Source organism: Lissotriton helveticus, chromosome 7 (assembly GCF_964261635.1).
Source record: "Lissotriton helveticus chromosome 7, aLisHel1.1, whole genome shotgun sequence".
NCBI lineage: Eukaryota > Metazoa > Chordata > Amphibia > Caudata > Salamandridae > Lissotriton > Lissotriton helveticus.
Genome location: NC_136068.1, coordinates 1,351,440,807 through 1,351,458,465, shown reverse-complemented (window position 1 = coordinate 1,351,458,465; position 17,659 = coordinate 1,351,440,807). Strand labels below are relative to the sequence as shown.

Genomic DNA, 17,659 nt, shown 5'->3' with positions numbered 1-17,659 from the left:
TATTGACAAAATAGCTAAGATTCAGGACAGCTTGGGAGCTGCCCTCTCTGATCAGAGGAGTGCTTCTCTGGCTCTCCCGTTGACCCTTATTCCTCCTACCAATCAGTTCAGGCTTTTTTCATCCATGGCTGAGCCCGATATTTTAGCCATTTTGAAATCACTGAAATCTGGCTCACCACTGATCCATGTCCGGCCCGAGTCCTAGCCAGGGTAGCAGAGGTGGTCAGCTCAGAGGTAGCTGAGATTATTAATCTCTCCCTTCAGACGGCCACTGTTCCCATGTGCTGGAAGCAGGCTAAACTTTCACCCCTTCTCAAAAAAATCGGTGCTAGACCCCTCGGTCCCATCAAACTACCGCCCCATCTCCCTTCTGCCAGTCTTGGCAAAAGTTTGTGATAAGGTGGTATTCCATCAGCGGGAGGCTTATGTGGAAACATCTAATGCCGTGCACCCAGCACAATCTGGGTGTTGAGCCTCCTATAGCACAGATACTGCGCTGGTGGAAATGACGGAGGCAATTAGGGAGTGCCTAGACCTAGACGGAGGCGGCCGGGCGGCTCTGATTTTGTTGGACCAGTCTGCCGCCTTCGATACGGTGCCCCACCAAATTCTTCTTGCCAGGCTGTCATCCATTGGCATTACCGGCTCTGCGCTGGAATGAATTGAATCGTTTTTAGATAACAGTACTCAGCAGGTCTGGATGCCCCCCCATTCGTTCTCTGTGTGTTAAGCCCTCTGCTTTTTAATATCTATCTGACCGCCCTGATTTTTCTAGAGGAGAAACTGGGTGCTAAAATTATAGCCTACGCTGATGACACCCAGCTGCTCTTTACTTGGAGGGGCTCAGATCTGGACACTAAGATCGCTCAGACCTGCCTCTCAGCTGTTTTCCGCTGGCTTGCACATGCCCAACTTAAGTGCAATGAGGAAAAATCGGAGGTACTCCTATATGGTCAGTTTCCCCCTGCTTTCAGAAAATCACTGTGGCCTTCCAATGATCCTTGTCCCAGTTCTGTGGGGGCTCCGGCAAAAAACTTGGGGGTTTGGTTTGGGGAAAATCTACGGTTTGAAGAGCATAATAAAAAACTTACAGGAGATTGCTTTGGCACCCTTAACACCCTACGAAGGTTTTTTTCCCTTGCTCCCGAGGGAGGCTAAAGAAATGGTAGCGCGTGCCCTTATCCTTTCCCGCCTCGATTATGCTCTGTTCATTGGCGTTCCGGGCTATTTGGTTAAGAAACTCCAGATCATACAGAACGCCGTGGTCAGACTCCTGTTCAACATCTCGCGGAGATCTAGTGTCCGGCAATACATGTGTGATCTGCACTGGTTGCCAGTGGCCCAGCGGGTGCAATTTAAGGTCCTTATTCTATCTCATAGGGCCATTCATGGTCAAGGGCCAGCGTATCTTAGGAGACGCTTGGTCCTGTATACACCACACCGCCCCCAACGATCTGCCACTCAGTGCCGACTGGTCATCCCACGGTTTTGTTGGGCGCGTTTCAGTGGCCAGTTTATCTCTGTAAAAGCCGCTTCTGCCTGGAACGCCCTTACTGTGGAGATACAGCAGACACAGGACTTCGATCGTTTAAAAAAAATCTTAAAAACGTATCTCTTCAAAATGGTGTTGTCATTTTTTGCCCGTTCTTTCACAGTCTGCGCACGCGCCAGGACACTCTAGAGTATTTGAGCACGATACAAAACCCTATATAACATAACATAACAGGGACCTATAATAGAACACATAACAGGGAAGGCTACAAAACAACCCACTGATGTGCTTATTAAGTTAGATCTACAAGGGATATTTTCATGAATCTAGCATTAGTTGGTGCCAAAAGTAAGAGACCGCAGGCCTAACCACCTTGCCATATGCTTAGAGACAACAGCTCGACTCAGGAATGCAGAAGGCGAAGAAACAAGCACAATCTAAGGAGTATTGTACTGGGTCACCGCGTAGAAACAGAACCCTAGCGGAATACACATAGCTAGCATACCAGCTAAAAGAGAGGGAGGGGCAGAAATAGTGAGGGCAAATTGTAATGAGATCCCATACAATGCGTAAACCAGAGACACTATACACATCTGCACCATACTAGAGACACAGGAGACAGCATACAAAATGTCAGAATGAGACAAAGTGATGATAACACATCGGGAAATATTAATTTATAAGCACCACGAAAAATTATAACATTAAAACAAACACAAAGATATGAATAGTTTTAAAGTTATGAAATTAGCACACTAATAAAAAGTAGAAGAGGTATTGGGCTGACACGTTCAAGAGCATTCTTCCAGGCGAAGCCCCTTACTAAAACATGAGCACCAAAGGTGGTCTATCTGTTTTTACTTGGATGCAAAACAGATTTTCAAATATGGAGAAGGGTGTTAATATGTAAACTCTCATATGTGTGGTGACAGATCAAGAACCAAAAGAACAACTTATAACTTAGTGAGAGTCCAAAATGTTGGTACCCCAACAAACCGAATGGCCAGAAAAAGAGGCGATACTTGCCTCTAGGTGTCCAAAGGTCTGGACAAGAGGGATCACCTCCAGGCTGTGCACCTTCGCCAGATTCTGAATTTCATCAATCTCAGTAAGGCTAGATAAGGAAGCAAGAAAAAGGTATCAAAAGCTGCTAGATAGAGTAGCACCTAACTGCATATTCTGCGAACACTGTTAACACAACACCACATTAGCTTCTCATTTGTAAACTAATTGGCCATTTGCACAGAATATTAATCAAGTTCGTAACACAGGAATCTTCACGCAGTGAGGACTAACCTCAGGACTGTGCCTAATTTGTAAATATATTTACGTATACATAGCAAATGTTACCCTATAATCATCAGTTCGTAGCGTGTAGTGCTGTAGATTCACATGCTCTGCATATTCATGTAATCTATTGTTGGACATGGACACTTGAAACTTGTTTTTCTTCAAGGAAGTTCAAGTCACAAGACCTGTTGTGACTCCATCCTTTGTCCACAATGCAGCAGCACAGTGGGTCTACCTCAGATTGTTTTCCGCACAGTGGGCAAGCAGTGTAAGTGGAGTGCACTGCTGAAGCCGGAGTGTAGTGTCTAGGAAGTTAAAGTACATGGAAAAATATCTGAAATCATTGCTTGCTTCGGTGGAGGAGGCTGGGTGCATGTGGCTTACAGTACTAAACACTGCAAACAGATGATTACAGCAGAAATAATATGTTCCCATGTTCTGTTCATAGCATGTGTGGCTGTACATACACATGCTCAAAGCACAAAGCAGTCCCTTTCCAAAGCACTGGCTAGTGAACAGAAAATGCAGATGTTTGAAAATGTTTTTGAGACCGCTTGGCTAACTACAGCCTGTTGGCATTGAAGAACGTCAACACAACAAAGATTGGTGAAAGTATTTGGCAGTGACCAAATAGCAGCCTTGCAAATATCCCTTAAAGGGATATTACCCAAAAAAGGGTAGTGTTGCATCCTTTTTAGCATGTAGGGTACGCATTAGGCGTACAGGTGGTAATAGGAAGCATCAATACACTTAACTGTCCATCAGGTCACTTTAGAAAATGGCATTTAGCGAAGGCCACAAAAGTTAAGTAGACTTAGCCTTATCAATGTAGTAAATAAGTGTTCTCTTAACATCCAGTGTGAAAGGTCCTTTCTGTCACAGACTCTGAATGTGGGAAAAAGGTTTGTTTCATATGGAAAGGCGAAACAACTTTAAGCAGAAATCTGGGGTTAGTACTGAGAAATATGTTCTCCTGAAGGAACAGTTGTTCTTGAATTATAAGAGCCTGAAGTTGGCTAATAAGTCTGAGGGAGGAGACTGAGATTAGCAAAGCCAGCTTCCAAGACAAGAAATGTAAATGACATGAGTGTAGGGTTTCAAAGGAATAACCCATAAATTGTTTGAGAGCTATATTAAGGTTCCAGGCAGGTGCCAGAGGTGGCTTTGGTAGTATTACCCTCTTTAGACCCTCCATGAATGCTGTAATGAGTGGTATTCTAAACAGGGAAGAGAGCTGTCTATTTTGGAAGTACACTGCAACTGCTGTTAAGTGCAAGGGTACAGAAGTGTAGGCCTGCCTTTTACAAGTGTAGTGTCTAGCACAGAACCTTTTAGAGGATGTAACTGCTTGGAAAACCATTAATGCATGAACTTTTTTCAGTTTTACGGCATTACAGGCACAACTAGTATTCCTGTCTGCTTCCTGTAGAATAGCCATGCATTCCTGTGGCAGATTTAGGTAACCAAAATCTAAGAACTCAGCTGTTTGGGATCTAGGAGTCTGAGCTGACCCTGATGCTGAGTGAGATGGTCTGGTATATGCGATAGCTTCTTGTGAAAGATGAATGGCATCTCCAAGAGCATCAAATATCAGGGGTGTCTGGCCCAGCTTGGTGACACTAGGAAGAGAATTTGGACACCTAGCACATAACGGATGAAGTGGAGTGGTGGAAAAGCATAGACAGATATCTCTGATCAGTTCACCCACTGTGCATTGCCCATGGATCAAGGGTGTGGGCACTTGGAGGCGAAGTTTTGGCATTCTGCATATTCAGGAGTGGGGAAGAGATCTATTGTTGGGAGTCCTCCACCGTTGCAAGTACTTGCGAGAACTCGTGGGTGGAGTTCCCACTTATTGCCATTACCCTCTGGATAGTGGGGTATGTGTTGAGAACTGACCCAAGGAAGGGCTAGATTTGTAACAGCAGAAGGTGTGATTCTTTTCACATTGATGCTGAAACCTGGGTTGAAGGACTGAGACTGTTTTTTGAGTGTGTGCTATGCACTATCATTACACACCAGCCAGTTCTCGAAGTCGGAAAGCTGTGAATGACAATTCTGCACAGATGCGCTGCTACAACCATTAGGCACTTCAAGACCACCCTTGAAGCTGCTGTGATTCAGAAACACAGCACATTGAACCAGCAGTGTCATCCTCCTTTCACAAACCGGAGGTATTGATGATGAGCCGGGTCAATTGAGATATAAAACTATGCATCTTTGAGATCAAGCGTGGCCATGAACTCGCCTTAGTGCAGCAGGGGAATGATGTCTCGTAGAGTGACCATAAGAAAGTGTTCGGAGAGAATGTAATTATTCAGTGACTGAACGTCAAGGATTGGCTGGAGGGAGCCGTCCTTTTTTGGGGTTAGAAAGTAAAGGGAATATACCTCCTTGTTACGATGGTTTGCAGGATTTAGTCTATTGCCCCCTTTTGTAAAAGTGTCTGAATCTCATTCTGTAGGAGGTTAAAGTGGTCTGAACTGAGTATGCCATGACATGGTAGGATGTAGGGACATTAGGGTGTCAAACTGGAGGAAGTAACCTTTCCACACAATGAAGATCACCCACTGATCAGAGGTGAGGTTTTCCTACTGAGTTAGGAAGTGATTCAGCCTGTCCCCTATGTGGTTGGGTAGGGGAAGGTGAGTCAATGTTTTGCAGCAGAGAGACCACTTGCAGCATCACCTCTACCTTTACCATGGCCGTTCCCTCTATTGGAAGGTCTAAGGATGCTTGGGGTCCTGAAAGAACTCCTGTTAATACTGATAAGGGGGACAGGTTAGAGCCCCCTAATTGTGAACCTTCCTAGCTTGCTTCTTCTTGAAGGCTGACCTGAGACTGCGGTACACCCATATGCTTAGCTATGTCTGTATAATTCTTTATTTTGTGAAGCATCTGGTCCACCTGAGGGACAAACAGATGCTCACCGTCGAAGAGTACATTTAATAGGTGCTGTTGCACCTCAGGTCTAAACCCTGACACCTTAAGCCAGGTGTGTCTGTAAAGGAAGATGCAGTATCTGCTGCATCATGGGCAGACCTCAAATTAGCGTTATTATTTATAGTTTTGCCCTCAGTGAACACTCCGTTCCCTTTTTCAGTGGCCCACTGGTAGGTGCTTCACCAGCTCCCCTATCCTTCTCAACCCAGTGGTAGATATCGTTTCAGGAGAGAAGGCCCACCAAGTTGGCAATATGACAATGTGTAGCTGCATCAAGTGCCACCCTTTTGCCTGCTGTGCCAGTCTTTAGGAGGGCGAGTATATTTCATGGCCTGTGCAGAGGCCCTCTTACAGCATTCTGAACTACAAAGATGTAAGGGACTATATTAGTCCCATACTGTAAGCTTGTTCATTTGGAGCTTGCATGTATTTAGTTTTCAATGCATACGGCTGCCACCCTAACCTTTACCAGCCTCCTGGAAATTCTTATTGACAAACCTCAGCACAGGTAAATAGTGTGCCATTACTGTGTACCATACATTCGGTTTACGACAAGGCTTTGACTAGAAAGTTGTCCTCATCCTCCACCGTCTGTAGTTTTACGTGGTTATGCTGTGTTGCCCTCTGAATTACTGCATCGTATGCAGAAGGGTAATCTGGTGAAGATGGTTTGACAGGGTATGGCTACAAATCAGGGTCATCCTGTAGGTCTAGAGCACAATTCTCCCATGTTGGTGGTTTGGCAAGAATCTTGTCCGTGTTCTGGTGGCTGAAAATCTTCTTGAATTTCAGCCAGAACATCTGACAGCTTCTTAGAAATGGAAACCTCCAAGATGTCCGATCCCAGCATCAGGAGTGATTTCAGCATCAGCCTTGGTGACTGTTGTGGGGTGGGTCTCTTTAAGGAAATGCCTCTTTTTGAATGTCCACCCCCCAACGCTTTGGACTGATGCATCTGTATGTTTGATTGGCCTATACCAAGTTGCATAAACTAACTTAGTTCTAATTCCCTAGTATATGGTAACTGGGGTACCCAGGTCATGTACAGTGTGTCCTCTCAGGGACTGCAGCACTTGTTATGCCAAGGGAACCAAGTTTCTCGTTGGCTAGAGACTGCAAACTCTCCAGAGGACACTTTCTGGGCATAAAAGCGACACTCGCGGCACCCAGACCTCAGATCTCGGTTTAACAGGAGAACAGGACCGAAAAAGGACTGCCCTGCTGGCCCTGGAGCCGGCAATGAAGAGGGTGCAGCGAAGCTGGACTATACCTGCTGCTCCTTGGGCTAGCGTAGATATGACTGTGCTTATGGTGTCTTGCTCATGGGCTTGTGTCCCTCAAACCCAAAAGAAGTAGAAACTTAGAGAGTCAGTTAGCTGAATTCCTGTTCAGAGCACAGGGCCACAAACACTAAGGGAGCCTGCCGGAGCAGGTTGGAAGCCCAGATCACTGGATTGTCACTCCTCGTTGCAGCGCAGCCCAGGTGACAAAGACCTGATGCTCCAAAGTTGCACCTGAGTCTGCTGGACCCAGGAGAGTCCCAGGAGTGCAGCCTGGTAACCTACAAGGAAAGTTATTGGCAAAAGGGAACCGCTGGTTTCGTAGTTCCTGGTGACTAGTAGTCCAGTGGCGACTGGAGTTTTGCAGGACCAAAGAAGACTTTGAGAGACGTCGATCCCTGTGGCCAAGATTGTCCCAACTGGACTGTGGAGTAACCCCAGGAGGAGCCCCCGTCAACCATAGAAGTCAATAGGAAGGGACCACGGACACTGGAACTGGACTGAAGACTGCTTTTCAGGCCAAGGTAACTGTTTCTTCAGACCTTGCTAGTCCCCCTGAGCTGGTCGCCCTAAGTACTTCAAAGTAACCACATTAATCCTGGATGTAACTTTTAATTGATACATTTTTAAGTGTCAAATGTATTGAATTTGTAAATGTTATTCATGGTTCAGTAAAAAAGTGTGACTTACTATTTCTTCAAGTAATTATATTTCTGGAACCCTCCAGTGAATTCTTTTTCATTTTGGTGTCTATAAATTCATAAAAGTATAAGTTACTTTAATAAACTGATGTAAGTTCACTTAGGTGTCTTATTTCCTTCTTCTTTAGTTGTTTTGGTGCTGTTTAAATGCTTTACACTTGTTCCTTTGCTGAAGCCTGACTGCTCGAAGCCACAGCTACCCAGGGTGGAGCTTAGGTTTAACAAGCGAGGCCTGACTGGTCCTGACATGGTCAAATCAACAGTGCCACTGTGAGGATCAAATCTAGTTGTAATGATAAAAGTGAATTGTGAGACTGATGTTATACACCATTGGTGTAAGAACGAGAGGATAAATTGAGAGTAGACAATCATAGACTGCATGCTGTGCTGATTTCACTACAAGGGGTATTTACTTAATAATGAATATCCATAAAACTTGCCTAAGCAAAATTATAAAAAATGGATATGACCACTATTAGTATAGCCACCATATTTAGAGTACCCCAAGTTGAAGATATGCACACGACAGAAACTCCTCCACCTCTACCATGCAGTCGACATAGTGACAGATACACTGGAGGCAAAATTGTTGTGGAGAAATCTCGCCTGCACTTGCAGAACAATCTAGATATCCCATCGCCATTTTGGCAGTAGTAAAAGAAGAAAAACAGGAATTAACAAAAAAGTGATGCGTGTAATACTTGAATTAATCTCAGCCATTGGTAGTTACCTTGCTGGAGATTTTTGTGCGTTTATGTTATAGTGCAAAATAAAAATTTGCAAAATGTGGTTTACACTTGATTACACTTGTACATACTTATATAGTACTTTAGTACTAAACAAATTTTTTATGATGTGTAGAAGTACATTTTCTTAACTCCTACCAACTAGGCCTGAATTCAGGCTTAGTAGCCATGCTTTTTAAAATAGAAGTCACTCTTGTTCTCCCCTCACACATTTCACTGTCTGTCATTTCTGTAGCACTATTCAAGAATAATATTATTTGTGTGTTTCCATTGTCATTGTTCATGTTGTTCTTGATAAGCTTTCCTCGGCTCTGTCACTAACTGTAACTACATCTCAAGTTCCTTACGTTAGTTCACTGAACCCTATTCATTCATAAGTTTTAGTTTGTTCCACTATCTCTGGATAACATTAGCATAGAAGGGGAAGAATGATTATTCATATAGTGTTTTGGGAGGGGACAGTCCTCTGCATGGTTATGGACATGTACCCCTGACCTGGGTGTCTAACTGTACTGATGTCTGGATCCCTTATGCTAATTTTTGTTGTCTTAGGTAAACAACGATCATGAGATTGGCCTGTCTCATGGACTGCGGTCTTGTTGGACCAGGAAGGGCACCCAAAGTACTGCTGTCATAGTGCTGGAAGGCTACTGCCTTTACCAAGAGTTAAGCAGCACAAACGACTTGGTGGCAGCATACGGTGTATTGATCAGTAGGAGTGGATAGGTCCTTTTTAACCTGCGTCACTGGAGTGAGGCCTACAGGCTCACACACGTTTTTAAAGTTTCGCTGCTGTGTGCTTAACTCATCCTTGGCCTACATCAGTTAGATGTAAGGTGCTGTGCAACACATCAGTCGTGACTCTGTACTACATGTACGTGTGCCTGGGAAGGGTACAGTACAGGGATAGAGCAGTGCTGTGCAATACCTGCACGGTGACTGTATGTAGTGGGAGTATGTAGACAGAGAGGATTACATTACATGAGAGATGTGGTGCTGTGCAGTGCGGGCGCAATTAAAGCATGTGCTGGGAGTAAGTGTGCTTGCACGAAGAACAATGTATGAAGGGTGACGATTGTGCAGTGAGTATATGGGGAATGTGTGTTTGCGTGTTGCACACTGTGGCACAATACAGAAAAGCTACAGTACTGTGAAGTGCATGCAGAGTGATGTGTGTGCTGAATATATGTGTGCCTGTGGTGTGCTGAATGTATGTGTGCGTGTGGTGACACAATACTTGGAGGTAGACTGTGTGTGTGCTCTGTACATACACTAGGTGCAAGTGTGTCTGTAATGGTATACTACATGAAGGACCCTGGGTTCTATTTCGAGAAACCAAGGCCCTCATGGTGAAGACATGAGGAGTAGAAGAAGCCCCAAAACAGATTTGTGTGTTGCTGCATTCCTGTGAGCTGGGTGGGACACACTGGAGAAGGGGAGAGAGACTTCCTCTTTACATCTCAAAGGGTGCTCTTTTATTTAGTGAGAGATCACAAGGAAGGGGGCTGGCCACATCTCAGGAAGGAGATGGGACAGATAAGGGAATCATAAAGAGTTGGGCTGAGAGCCCAAGATTAACCTTTTGATACACATATCACTGTAGTTAACATTCAGGTGTGATAGACAGCCTATCAGGAGGAACTAGATCGAAGGAAATTGTGCACTTTAAAAAAATCAGAACCCCAACATAAAATTTCAAAGACCAAAAACCTAAATCACATTTGGTGTCTGGAAACTACCTATGAGAAGGGGAGTTTCAGACTCCAAAACGTTGCCATCTACCAAGCCGCCAGATGGGTTGTGTGAGGAGGGAAAGCTCTGAATGACTTTTACCTGTGACCTTGACTGATGACCAAGGCCTACTAGAGTCTCTGCTGGGTGAGGGAACATCACCTAGGGAAACCAAGACCACTTTTTCTGAAGCCTAGAACACCAGCACCTGCCAGTGGACCCTGTGAGGAAGAGCCTTGGAAGGAGTGAGGTCCAGTGGGGAGCTCTATTGAGAGGACTCCCAGTGTGAGATGTGAGGAGACGGCTGCTGTACAAAACAAGCCTTTGTCTGTGTGCAAAAACAGGTCAGCGACCCAAGTGTGTCAGGAGAGGGCCGGTGCAAAGATAGCCGTGAGCGAAGTGCAGTGCAGGGAGCATGAAGCCCATACCGCACCATTGTGGCAACCCCTTATGCCAGGAGGGTCTACTATGGAAGTGAGCACTGCCTATAAAGTGCTAAGACTGGTGCAGGACTTAGCGGTGACTCCGGTATGCCGGGGGGGTCAACATGGCGTGGACTACAGTGCAGGAAGGACCGACGCCTTGTGTACAGATCCTGCTGCAACAATGTATGCAAGGAGTGGCTGATAGTACTAATGAACTTTTAGAGTTTGGCTTCCACCCGTGAAATGAAGTGGGACCCATTGGTCAAAATCAAGCAGAAATTGCCTCCCAGCTGCCCTGGGGATGGAGGAGGACATCATGAGTGCCAGGATCAACCCTCCTCCCCCCTGGTGCAGCGCGCTGAACTTACCTTGAAGAAGGAAGCACCGTAGCATCTCTAATCGCTGCTGGATCTGGCTGGGCAAGCTCACAGAGAGCCCAATCTGCTGAGTGCTGCTGCGCCTCCATCATGCTGCCCAAATCGACCGAGCAGGACTGGAGCATTGCAAGTAGCCGTGTTTGGGGCACCTATTGAGACCCTCAACGCTTCCTCGCTGCTGGCGCAGGCAAGGCTTGCGGCGGGGTCTACAGGGCACCAGAGGACTCACTGTTATAGGTGCTGCCGCAACAAAAACACTTTGACTACTTTCTGAAGAGCCGGAGGGAACTTTTGAGTAAGGCCTACTAGTGAGAATTTCCTGGATGTGGCCACCAGTGAATGGGGACTAACCTGAACACAGTACGAGAAGCCACTGGGACAGGGATTTGCCATCGTAACACTAGAGCCCTGATCTCAAGGCAGTTGTGTCATTGCTTATGAGTACTGTAGTACTTCTAATACCAACAAGAGAGAGAGGGCATGAGTAGACACTCCTGTACCCCAGACAAGGTCGCAAATAACAACAACGGAGTGACTCAGTGAAAAAGAAATAGAAAAAGGTGCTGCCTTAAACAAAGAAGTGAAGCTTGTTTGTTCACTCTGTACTGTGAATGCGGTCGTTATTCCCACAAACACACGTACATGGTGTCCAATCTCTGTCCCCCTGTGAATACCCAACGAGGTACCTTACCAGGACACAACCCATCGGGTGCAAAACTCACCCAAGAATAATGTAAGGGAGAGGGAATTCTTTTCTTTTTGAAGGACCCTCACTCACCACTAATTGGTGACATGCTTCATCATTGGGTCCCCGCTGGGGTGACCGAATGTCCCCCCAGCGTGCTACAACGCCTGATTACAGCGGAGCGGGATGTGGTGAGTGTAACAGTGCCCAAATTAGGAGTGACTATAAGTGAGTGTGCCAGTGTGTTAAAAAATGCAAAGGTTGTAGCCTTTACAAAAATCTTTAATAATGGCCAACCTGCATTAGATTAAAAACAAAGTGAACGGACTACACAAGGTTCTGAGTTAGGGAACCGGAGTCCTATTAAGTATACAAAATGGTCAACATGTTTCTGCTGTATTCAGTTGCAATTTGCTCAGTATTCGTCAGGACCTAGCAAAAAGTCCTCCGGTGGTATGCGCGCACTAAGGCGCACCCTACCGTGAGGCTCTATATGTGAAAAATTCTTATTTATGTGTGAAGATTCACACAACAGTCTCCATCATTATCCACTGCGATTTGCAGGAATAACCTAGAAACTGCGCAAAAGTCGAGGACGCGCCCCTTCAGTGAGGACAGGGCGGGTTTCCTTCACGCGGTGACTGTTTCGACACTCGCGGCTCCCCGCGATCAACCTACACTCTTGGCTGCTGCCTCCCGGGAATGTAGTACTTCTTCAAATGAGTAGTTAGAAATAAAACACTTCTTTTTAATATGAAAATAAGTATTTGATGGGACATTGAGTTATTGGCGTTGCTGCGCACTCTTTGAGTTATGAGTTGTATTCACTAAACTGTATCTACACTCCACCTTCCACCCCACCCACCCAAAGCGGGCCTTGAACGACTCACCCATATCTACCACTAAGAGTCAAATGCAGAGGGGGTACTTGGCCCAGTTGCTTAGAATCCATAGTAAGTTGTGCCCATGGACTTCAGAAATAAAAGGCCTCAAACACCACTGTTGGGCCAAGTAACCCCTGCGTGCCCTGTGGACCTCTGAAAGGGGTTTTAACATAGTGCTTAGGTGCAAAGGCAATATGACGTGAGACTGTGCTCTGATTTGTTATGAATGTAACATTTTAATCATATCACAATGATTCTGCTGTTCTGTTAATTTCACATGCCAAGCCTTGACTTTGGGGGTGAGCCAGAGACTTTCCAGTTTTATTAGGGATGCTGCCTGTTTCTCTCCCAACTTTGCTGCCTTCTTGAGACTGCAACTAATTTTTGGTTTTGCATTTCTCTGTATTGCACTTTTTTTACACCCTTCATGCATTGACTCTGTATTGCCTTACTGTTGAATTTTGTAATTAAACGCTTTAACTAATCGCTGGAATATAACGCAAAAATTCAGTGGGTCCTTTAATTCATTAAATGGATATTCTGGTTTTTGATGTGCTGGGAGCTGAAGTTTAACACAGTCTCCAATTTATCGAAACTGTGGGCGTCCTGTTGAGGTAAATTTTGACATGTCAAAAGTTGAAGGCCCTCCCACACCCACAACGGCAAGATGTAAATAACGCCAGCCAAAGGCTAAACTAGGCCCAAACACAGGCACTCTGAACAGATCAGCCTAGCTTTCTCCCTCTTGCGACAGAGAACCCACATGACTCAAATCTGCCACATAGCAACTGACATGACAGCAGGACTCTAGTTTGCTGACTCAAAAAACACGAACACAAGAGACATGCTCAATAAGAATATTACCTGTAGGCGTGCTGTGCTCTCAGGCACTCCAGGTCGCCACTGTAGGGAAACATGTCCTCATATTCAATAAGCAGCCCGGTAGCACCAAGTGCACGGAATAAAGGAAGAACCTATTGGGAAAAATTCACCTGATGGTCAATCTGCAGTCAAACAGTGGAGTCGACAATCTATGCTACACTGAGTGCAGATGTAGAAGGCATGGAACACGTAAAGGACATAGCAGGTGGTGTACGATAAGAATCTCCTCCAAGTCCATGCTTAGTCAAGCACACAGGCATGGGTAGATATCTTAAATCTTTAATGGTACTAGACATGATCCCACCCAGTAAAAAAAATGCAATAGTGGGATCTTTACTGGGGGTTTGGCGTGCACAGGCACAGCTCAAGAGTCAGCACAAGTGTAAAAAGCAGTGAGAGCACTGATACAGATATAGAGGAATAAGATGCACAGAGGCTATTTGAATTTAAATCGGAAAAGCAGGGACTCTCTCAAGGAAAATGCACTCAGCATAACCAGCAGTTCATACCTAGGCCTCAGTGACATCTCCACCTCTGGTCACTGTTGTCCTCTGCATTACACATGTGTGATGATTCAACAGAACACAAACCCCTGCCAGACAGTTTAAAGGCCACGTTACTGGCTACCTGTAGCATGAGCAAGCAGATGAAGTAGAGACCTTACACTGAAAAAACAAAGAAAGAGATTCATTTAGACATAAGCCTTACCTGTGCTAGGTACGAGACCCTGGGAGGAGCCCCTTTCAGGTCAAGGTGCACCAACTTCATTCCCAGCGTTGAACTATTTGCCATCTTCACTCCCGCCTTGTCCAGCTCCAGAAAGGACTGGTGTGCGATAAATTACCAAAACTGGATCAATGTTTCTTGCTTTCAAAAGAAACAGGTGTGGGTCATCCTGTGACTCTTGAACCCTGCAATACAATTCCGCTAAATGGGTTACAGTTTGCTCCTTCAAGACATTGTCACTCATTCGGTGCGACTTTTACACTTTGAAAATGTGTTTCACTCACTACACGGTTTACATCTCAGAGAAAAGTGATTAGATGCAACGTAAATAAATGGATCCATCTTAAACGCCCTTCTGACAACCGTAAACTTGTGAGTTGTGAACGAGGAACATAACCAAATCTCGTATCACCGTGCTTTCTCTAGTTATTTAGGTTACCAAGCAGTAATTTCTGAGCAGGAAATATAGCTCACTGAACTGCACGCTATCCCTGACATCTATTGTGATTTGCAGGTTTCACGTTTGGATTCCAGCTACGGAAACCATGTATTTTCTTTTTGTGTGTTTTATATCTTAAGTAGCATGAAATAGGATAGAATTATATGCAGTTATTTACGGTACTTTGACGCACAGGAATTCAGACAAGCTAGTGCCTTTGAAATGTCGGCGTGGTTGGAGGAATAGTCAATTACATCTCAGATTTCGCTACCCTAATCCCTTGGCCCCCCAGTGCCACCGATTCTCCAAATCTCTCGTTCTCCCAAGGGTTCATTTTTATTACGGCGAAAGGTCACCGACGAAGCATTTGCTTTCTTACCTGCTGTAAAGTTTATTTTTTAGTTTCGTTGTTCTTTCTGGCTGACCTACGCCCCACTTAATATGTAGCCGCCTGCTTTTCTGTAGGTAGGTGGTTGCTGCACCTATGCTCCAGTGTATTTAAAGTCTTCTTCCTGGTTTCTGTAACAGCAATTGAACTTTGGTTCCATTATCCGGCGTCTGAAGGCTGCCTGGCGCCCTTCTAGGCTACACTTTGTCACATGAGTCTTATGGTTTGAAAAGCTAGTTCAAAATGCCCTTTAGGTTTTTCCAGACAATCCTACTAATTTAGCCAGGATTGCATACAGCACTAACAGCCTTACGTGTCCTGATTTTCCATGAACATTCCCTAATATTTGTCAAACTATTAAATACTGACTTGCTCTGTCCTTTAGAATCTCATCCCAGACATTAAAATGACATAAAATATCTTTTAAAAGATGGTGGCTCTAAAAGACTTTTTAGAAAAAGTAAGATGTCAGATGACGGTGTAACAATAAAGCTCTCACTGAAGAAAAGATCAACCTCACCGTTAACACTTTACTATGAGGAGAGGCATCCTACTGATGGGTGATTTTCATTTGCATTTTAAGGATAGGAAAGATATTCTTGTAACTGCATTATCCTCATTGTGTGATGAGTCTTCACAGCTATCAGAAAAACCCACTCACAGTAAGGAAGCTTTCCTTGAATTGGTTGTGACAGAACCTCCTTCAACAACTGTGGATAAATGACTATATGCAAACTGACAGGTTGGATCACTTCATAATTTCATTCTTTATCAAAGTCTTCAAAACATCACTTGCTATCTAATCCCAAACATAAGTATGTGCGGAGCAGAAACACTAAGGGCCAAATTCACAAAAGGTATTTTGTAGTCCATAAAGGAGTACTACGCACGTACTACAAAATATAAATCACAAACATATGGCTGGAGTCATCCGAACCTCTCATCTATTTTGTGCGGAGACATTATCACAAAAGGGATATGTTTTTGTAGTAAATATGGGAGGAACAAGTAGGAGTGGCTGGAAAATTCCAACACTAACGATTAAATGGGAGGCTTTAGGAAAATTTAAGACAGGGTTTGAGTGACATGCTAATCCACAAACCCACAAAAGAGTAAGATAACTGCAATTCACAAAATACACTTCTAAAGTTACTACAGGCCTATAGGTGTCAAAACAGGTGAAGTGTACTCCAATCTAACGTTGAAGTTAGTCGTGTACTGTACATGAGCAAACATTGATACTACAACATACACCACAGGAACTAATGTTAAATTAATTAAATTCGGGGGCATGGCTTGGAGAGTCAAAATGGTGGTCGCACTTCAAGAGTGCTCCAGACCCCTCCATCATCTTCTCCCATCTGCCAGCCATCAGGTCATCTGACATGCTGAAATAGTGACAGAGAGTACCAGTGAGCACCTCTGCCTCGTGGTAAGGGCTCCCAGAGTGGCCGACGACACTGATTGACCAGTTCCTCAGCCTGCAGTGGAGTACTCAACCTTGCCCAAAATGGTGACCAATGTGGGGCGATTCCTGCCGTGTTCCCATGCTCCCTCTGGGCCACCGGAATTGGTGACTTCCCTCCTTGGGCAGCCCCAAGGGATCACTGGTGGCTTTTGCCTGTCGCCCGGTGCTGGTGAGAGGCATCTCTGGCCCTAAACTTCATTCCGACGCTCTGGTGCCGGGCCTATTTCCCCCAGAGCAGTGGCCCGCGAGGACTTTGGAGAGACGTAGCCGGGCCGCTCTGGTGAAGAGAACGGACCCCACGCCCTCATTAGTGTTTGCAGAGGGATCCTTTCCCGCTCCAGAGCCAGCTGCGGCACAGAAGATTGACCATGGGGATCCTGGGGCCATATAATTTCCCCTAATTCTTCGGCTGCCCGACCTCCCCTGGGGTTGCCAAATGCACCCGGGTGGTGGCACAGGACCGGCTTGAATCCTGATGTGCCAGGTCCTGATCTCCAGGCATGCTGCCGCTCGTGGCTGGACCTGTAGTCCTGAAGCCGACTTGCTGCCCACTCAGGGCTGGTGACTTCCGCTGCCCCTCTGTCAGTTCTGCCCATTAAGCTTGCTGAGTCTGCTTGCCTTGGGGCCTCAGGAGACACCCTTTACACAACTCTAGGACCTTATTGGAGTCTACCTGCTTGGTGGGGGGGATACGGGGGAGGCCCTCTGCACTGCCATGCCTCTTTCACTTGCGGCCCTGTGGTCGATCCTCACCTTACTCTGGCTGTGGGGACTGCTGAGTACCCCAATGGGCCATGCCTATGTGTGAATAAACACTATTCCATTCCTCCATATCCCAGGGTCCCTTACACCTGCTTATACTGTCCCAAGGAGCTGCATGGCCACGGCGGTTGTGGGGTGGGGGGTGTAGGGGACGGCTGCGCCAGAGGTGAGGTATCCCCACTGAGACTGTTTTTCCACAGCCCTGTAAAAACTGGGAGTGGGACCTGCACATAGGCAAAACTACTTAGCCCCGGCATGGAAGGGGGCAGGGTGGCTCCTTGCTGCTGCAGAGAGTGGGGCAGCCTCCGCTCATGGATGTTGATAAGGCCTGCGACCTGAGACGTTGAAGCCCTGCTCTTCTGAAATCCTGCTGGGACTCGTGGACTCTGGGCCTATTGCGATATCCCCAGACCCTCTTTGACTCCTCTGGAGAGGCGCCA

At 45.7% G+C, this 17,659-nt stretch overlaps 1 protein-coding gene across 5 annotated transcripts in view; it reads right to left on the bottom strand.

The window, feature by feature from the left end:
* Window positions 1–17,659, bottom strand: part of HEXD (hexosaminidase D) — a 389,672-nt gene that overhangs the window by 260,145 nt on the left and 111,868 nt on the right. For 4 of the 5 annotated variants that reach the window (XM_078654647.1, XM_078654646.1, XM_078654648.1 and 1 more), the window contains exons 2-4: window positions 14,145–14,347; window positions 13,419–13,528; window positions 2,519–2,606 (exon numbers count right to left, since the gene is read on the bottom strand). In XM_078654647.1, coding sequence (XP_078510773.1) covers window positions 2,519–2,606; window positions 13,419–13,528; window positions 14,145–14,228 — 282 coding nt within the window. In that variant the 5' untranslated portion in view covers window positions 14,229–14,347. Of the gene's footprint in view, window positions 1–2,518; window positions 2,607–13,418; window positions 13,529–14,144; window positions 14,348–14,980; window positions 15,204–17,659 lie in introns of those variants that run through there. The other variant, XM_078654645.1, reaches the window with a different exon arrangement.